The following is a 7390-nucleotide window of genomic DNA, read 5'->3' on the forward strand; positions in this document are numbered from 1 at the left end:
CCGGGCGCTTTCAAACGGGACGGAACTTCCTCCCGTCGTCACTTCCGCCCCGCCCTCCCGCCATCTTGTGAGCGGCCCCAGCCGACGGAGGGGGTGACGCCACGGGGCGGGCGGTTTACGTCACAAGCGCCGCGTCGGCCCGGCTCTCGTACTGACGGTCAGGTGACGTGAACCGTCATCTTGACACGACTTAAAAGAACCGTATCTATAATTCCAAATGCTTGTCCTGGATTATTTCTGTGGGCTAAGAACTCATAAACCTGCCACTGAGATGAAGTGGGAAAGCCGCCTCACCAGGGCTGTCAGTCACGTCCACGATTGACAGCAGGCACAGCCCTCCACGTCTGAAATGGAAATGGAATGACCAGTTCCCCCAGGGAAATGGGGAAATGATGACCACAGAATAGCAATCAGATGGGGGGGGTGGGAGGCAACCTAAACCTTGCATTAGCATTTAGCATGAGCGGTTAATGTTGAGCACAAGACACGGCGTAGTTCATAGGCAATGCCATGCCACAGCGGTACAAGGAGAGAATCCTGCGTCAGTTCTTGAGACCAAACTTCAAATCACTTTAGCATAAAATTTATCCAAACACGGTGTTCCTTTTATTTTATTGTATATTAATATATCAAACCATTTAGAACTGGCATGAAAGCCACAAAAAATACTATTAAAATCTTTTACAGTTTTGGTTGTCCTTTTTTTTTTAAAAAAAAATGCCATCTTAAGACTAATTCCAGCCTGAGATCTGCCAGGATGACCAAAGTTACCTATCCTACGATGTGTGTTCTTTATATATAATGTGAAATGGAGTGAGGGGACAGCAAATGAGGACCAAATGCAAAGAAAAGGCAGTAGCAGTGAGTCAGAGATAGGTTGTTATAAACATTTTTCATATCTCCACCAAAATGATCTAAAAAAACCCACCCCTGACACCTTGGTTCCAGCACTTTGAAAAGATCATGTCAGTGCACTTCAAATCACTACTTAATGAGAAACAGTAGAAAGACATGAGCATTAAAGCATCCTACACATTTTGAGCATCCTCAAAAGAACCTCTGTTTTAATTTCCAAAAATATTTAATGGCTGGCTAGCCCACGAAATTCAATAAAATGCTCTTTAGTTGCAATATAAATTTAAAATCCAATATCAAGGTACTTTATTATATGAACATTTTGTTATCTAGATCTTACAACCAACTAGAATGCATAATTTGGTTTAGTATTGAAGTAAACAAGGCAACTTAGTCATTTTATTTCCTTTCTCTATTGCCTGCACTTTCAGACGGTTCAATAAAAAAACATCATTCCATTTTTCTCTAATATTTCAAGGAAAATTGGACTTTATCTTTTTATTAGTGCTCTAGGAAGAGTTTGTTCTTGGGCAGAATCGTCTCAAGTCAGTGGAATACCATTTGGCCTTTAGACTACACGCTGGAAAAAAGGGGGTCAAAGGGCGGCAAGAAAAAAAAAACCATAAAGACTTTAAAACGCACATATGAAAAGGGACTGCAAAGTGACAGATTAAAGTACATCCAACATCTGTTACTGGATAGTCAAAAGAGATTGTTTCACTTCTCCCTTTTGATCAGTCGTGATCATTTATGCTTCCATTTGCTTTTATATTCTGTTCTTGGTACTTGTGAAGCTGCTCCATGAAGCCAGGATTTGGACAAGCCGCAGGCCTTGCATTTTTCACCAAGGAAAAGGCTGTAGCAAAACTCAGTCTTTCTGAATTCATTAGAAAACCAATGACTATGGCCGCTGCACGGGAGACTCCTGCGTTACAGTGGACCAGTACCACACCATCCTTCAAGAAACAAATGAAACATAGTTGGGAAATTCATTAAATAGATAGCAACAAGTATTAGAAATGTTATATAAAAATCTATTAAGACTTATGAAAAGCTCCTTGCTGAGCTCAAAGCAAATATTTACACGTATAAGGAACTCGAAATACAGCTATATAAGCCCCAAATTAAATATTTTTCTAACCAAAGCCACTTGATAATTATCAAATACTTCAAACATAATTCATACCTTAGAGCTAAAAAAAACTCCTCTGTCCCTTTCCCCAAGACCTTACAGCAGCCCCTTCGTGTAAAAACCAAATCGCAGATGTCTGGGATACCAAGATATCCGATCTAATTGGGTGCCAATTTTAAAATAGATTTTATTTGCAATATGGAAAGGAACTTGACTGTATCTTGTTACCAGGTTAAAAACATAGCAAGGCAGCAACACAGAGACAGATTTTCGAACATCTCGTAGTTTCAGTCGCACGCTTCTTGCGTGCTCTGGAGCTCTTCAGTGAAGATTCTAGGTATCCAGGATCATGCATAGGAACAGAAAAATCATAAAAGATATCATGTGTTTTGCAACAATTCTCTGCCTTGCCATCACACCGCTGGTACAACCGTAGTGGCTGGTACAGCTGGTACAAGTAAGGTCCCTTAACTGGGGACTAAGGTGCAAAATCTAAAACTACTGAACCTCCCATAAACTCAAAAATGTTTCTCCTGGGGTTTAAATTCAGGCTTATCCTGGATTATCTATAAAATTAATGTTCTTATTATACTTAAACATTTCCCACACAATCTTTGAGACACCTGAATGACTCCTTAAAAAGACACTGCAAGTTTCATTAAGAAATAACGGGCATGAGTTAACACAAAGACAACTAGACAACCCAGTGTGGCTTAGGTAACATTTGGAAGGCCCAGGCTTCATGATGTTGTCATGTTTGCACGTCATACTATGACCTGGAAAAGGCTCGGTCCAAACTGTCTGCCAAATGCCACTTTCACAAAAAAAAAAAAACCACACACACAAACAAACCACCACACCCAAAGCCCTAGCATCTCCCTATTCTGAATAAAGACACTGAAACACAACACAACGTGCTCAGATACTTGAGGCCAAATGAGTACATTCTAGATATAAACAGTCTGCTTTGTCTGCCCTTATCAGGCACAAATTATTCAATGGGCATTTCACCCAGAGGGAAAAAAGACCTTACAACCACCAGGGTTCCTTTCCAGGAATTTGATGGCTTATGTTACAGACCTGGGAGTTGCAATTACCTGGTATATCAATAAACACACAGAGCAGAAAACGGTTCCTGCTCCAAAAAAATCTTCTACTTAAATAATAAGACAAAGAAGTATGAATTGAGTGTTATTATTCTTGTTGAAGAAATGCCAAGCTGAGACTAGAACAATGACGTGCTCGAATTAACACAAGAAGATTATGGCAGAGCTAGGAACTGAATCTAAGCTCCTGCATCCCAGCACAATGAATCACAAAACCACCCTTTTTGCAATGGAAATCACATCCCCTTTACATTGCCTAATCTTCATTCCTTTTCTCACATTGACAGGGGCATGCTTCCTGATCAGACTACGGCAGAGCGGAAAGCAGACTTGTACATGTATTTCAACTACCTGAGGAAGTGCCAATGCTGACCTGTAAATCCACTATCTCCTTTATAATAAGGGCATTAAAATTATGACATTAAAATTATATTTATGCCACTGCTAATGAAGCAATTGCTGAAGCTTATCCACTGTAGATCTGGAGTAGTTTTTACCGATCTAATGGGAGTTATTTCAGGCATAACGTACCATAATCAAGATAAGTAAGTACCTAGCAGTGGCACCGAGGGTGAAAAATAAGCATTGAAAGTGATCCTTTTTTTTTTTCTTTGTACAGTTCATGCTTTATTTTCCTCCTTCACATTTCTTTTAATTTTTTTTTTTTAATGACACTTCTGTTGTACATTGATATCCACAGAACAGACCTGAAAATTACTGAACATTGGCAATAACATTAAACCAAATTTAATACTGGGAACATTTATCTTTTCTTGCTAAACCCCATTGTTTCTTTATACAGAGATTAATTTGGCATTCAATTCTTAACTAATTTTGTATTAGATATGAACACAGAATAAAAGTGAGAAACAGATTGCAGAAATGAAATTAATCACTATTTACCAAGAACTCCTTGCTCTGATCCTGATAGCCCAACCTTTGCCTACCCAGAAATGGTCCATGGTTTTGCAAAAACCTCTTAAGATTCAAGACCAAGTTATTTTTTTTTTAATTTTTATACAGAGGGAAGAACAATCACCTTCCACCAAGAGACAAGGTGATTATACAATGGTTATACACAGTGGGCAAAAAGCCTCATGGAGGAAAGAAATTAAAAAGAAGCATAAAGCTTTTGGTGAAGAGCCATAGGCTCATGTAGCTCCTTAGGGATCCACTTTACTTTGCAGTGGTGACAGGGCTTTTTCTTTAGAAGGGACAGAGGGAGCAATAAGGAGAGATGTTCATGAATGAGCTAAGATTTCCTCCCTAGAAAGACAAGATTTTAGAGGCTTTATAATCAGATATTAAACAGAAAGATTATATGTTCATGAATGAGCTAAGATTTCCTCTCTAGAAAGACAAGATTTTAGAGGTTTTATAATCAGATATTAAACAGAAAGATTAAAAAAATAGCCCTTATTCATAGCACTATGATCTGACACGGGTCACCTAACATGTCATGGAAAATCTGCCTGCCAATTTGGAGCCTAGAAGAAAAGATGAGCTCTGATCAGTATCAGAATTTGTACCATGGTGTCTACAGACTTGAGCAGTTACAGTTTTAGAAAAGCCAATCGTGTTACAAGTACCAGCCAGCAGTGACTTACTGAACAGTGCAGGCTTTACTTGCATTCTCAAATTCAAGTGCTCTCATACTCCTTCATTACGTTAACCATGTTCTAGTAATAATTTCTCATATAGCATACTCTCTCACCAGTGAACAACATTTCTCCCTCTTCCATGTTAGGAGACCTAACAGTAGTATCTCTTTGTGATTACTTAAACAGAAGAGCACTTCATGATACAATTTATCCTAAGCTCTTTTAACACTATGTTGACAAAGCAAATAAAGTGATTCAAACCACCCAGAGATCTGTCTCCGCATACTACTATCACAGGCTTTGTGAACTGATCCTGGAGAACACCTATTCCATCAATTACCTGCTCTTTCACCCAACTCTTCCATTAGAAAACTATTAATATTGCTATAAAAGTTTTCAGGAAAACTCCTTAGATTACAAAATAGTAACTGGAACATAAAACATCAGGGAGCAGAAAGGAACACTGCAGTTATGAATGGCAAGTCTCATTTAGAAATGAAGTGGAAACCGTAACTAGAAACCTTGAAAAAGTCATTAAGTGACAATGCATATCACGTAGCTAGTAAATGATAAATGAGAGAAGGAAAGAACATTGTGTGACACAAAGAAAGCCGGGGCAAGATTATCTTCTTTTATCCCAATCTAGGTAAATAATGAATATGGTCGATATAGTGGAAATAACATGCAATAAGGTTTGGTTCTCAAGTCATAGTGTTGATACTAAAGCAATGGTTGTCATAAATTACACACTAAGCCTGAATTTCACAAATAGGACTTGGGGATGGTCTTGGTTACAGGCAGGGCTGCCAAGCCACCCCAGGAGTCCCTTCACCCTATTTCCTATGTTATGTCTTTTTCAGGATTTTCTTAGCAGTGAAATCACTGGTTGGCTCCAAGACTACTAACCCATCTTCTGATAGCTTTGGTACATAACTGTACGTGGATTCATAGCTCACTGTCCTGCATCTTCAATGGATGATCAAGGAAAAGCACCAGGATGGTGGACAACTGCTGACAAACACCACAGATCTGTAAAACCCTCTTAGGCTTTTTGCTAATCCAAAACAACATCCCTGATGGATAACTTATAGAAAGTTAAAAAGTTTCCCCTCAGTCAGATGTAGTGACTTGGACTTAGGATGGGATTTCTTTCTGTTCCAACTGTATTAAAGAAGCATTTCTCCAAAACAGGCAAGACATTCTAAAAAGGCAATACCGGAGGGAATTGGGATTAATAGCAGTGCCATGCCTCTAAGAATGCTTAGAAATTGCTCGGATTCTCTATTTAAAATTTAAAAAAAGGCAATGGCAAAACTACTCATCTGGTACCATACTTTCTTTTGATAAAAGATGCTGCTTTAGATTTTAAATAGGGTAGTAAATAATCTAAACAGGATAACTAGTAGCATTAATTATTTATATACTGTACCTGGATCTTAGCTTTCTCAATAAATTCAAAACATTCTGGGAAATAGGAGGTAATATCAGTTTCTGGGAGGTCCAGAATAGAAATGGTCTTGTATATAAAGTCATTGAGGAAGGCATTTTGGACTCCATATGCCACATTTAGAACATGAGTAACCTAAGTAAAAAAAAAGAAAAAGCATTTTCTGAAGACAGAAAGTAAACTGAGAAGTAGCAAAGGTTGGTTATTCTTTACGCATACATAGATTGTAACTCACACAACTGCATTGTTCAGTTTGACATACATATGCTGTTTATGATGTGCTTTTCTCCAAGCAAAGTTTTACTGCTGTGTTAAAATATATTGTGATAAAATTCAGTTTTCTTCTTTTTCTGAAGAGGAAATGAAAAGATCTGTTTTCAGCCAAACACAGACTTGGGTAAGGATTTTCAACCGAAAAGGGAGTTTCTAGTACGCAGATGGAAAACAAAAGAGAAAGCAATAGGAATGAACGCGCAGACCACCCAACAATCCCCCAAATTTCAAGCCTGCCCTAACCCATCAGCTTGATGTTCCTTCTGCTGAGTTACCTGTACCATTTACTGGAGCAGAAGGATTTCAGAGCAAACCATACCTGCACTTGGCAGGTGAGACCACCCCTGACCTCCTGCCATCTTTGCTCTGTTCAGGCTACGGCCAGGTTGTGGGTTATTTTAACTTACAGCGAAGTGACATTTAGACGGCACCAGGTGCCAGACTGGTGCACTCCCTGTCCTGCAGAAGCACCACTGTCCGATGGCCTTATCACCCCATTACTGTAACAGAGAAGAGTAAAAAGACCAAAGTTCGGGACAGACTTAGAGCTGCTGCTTTGTTTTTCTCGTGTCACCAGTCCCCATAAGGCAAGGAGGCCTGACGCTGCTTAGTGTCTGAAACTGAAACGCATACATCAGTGCCAGAATCCGTTCCCCTAAACAGCTCCAAACAGCCATCAGTCCTGCAGCAAAGTATTTCAGCTTCTTGTGAAGCTCGCAGGCACCCACACGTCTGCAAATGGAGCAGCCTTTTAAAAATGCAAACGTAATATAATTTTTCTTAAAGTTACTTGAGACTATTTTAGACTTTTTTAACTTAAAAAAGAAATCGACTAGCAAGCACTACGCGAGGCGCATAGTGTAACGTTACCTTATACTTTTTCATCGTCTCCAGGTCATGAGCAGCATCCTGCGACCCTGAAGAGAAAGGGAACCGGTTTGCCAGGCTTAAGCCCCTTCCCTGCCGGCAGCACCGC

The 7390-nt window shown here is 39.4% G+C and overlaps 1 protein-coding gene across 1 annotated transcript; it reads right to left on the minus strand.

Annotated features, from left to right (window-relative positions):
* Positions 1-1589: 1589 nt before the first annotated feature.
* Positions 1590-7331, minus strand: DUSP19 (dual specificity phosphatase 19; the record flags this gene model as incomplete). Its single annotated transcript, XM_009706121.1, has 3 exons — positions 1590-1811; positions 6124-6276; positions 7285-7331. Coding segments are annotated over 3 exons (422 nt in total), but the record flags the coding sequence as incomplete, so codon positions are not given.
* Positions 7332-7390: the final 59 nt, after the last annotated feature.

This window comes from Cariama cristata, unplaced genomic scaffold (assembly GCF_000690535.1).
Source record: "Cariama cristata isolate BGI_N322 unplaced genomic scaffold, ASM69053v1 scaffold16078, whole genome shotgun sequence".
Lineage (NCBI taxonomy): Eukaryota > Metazoa > Chordata > Aves > Cariamiformes > Cariamidae > Cariama > Cariama cristata.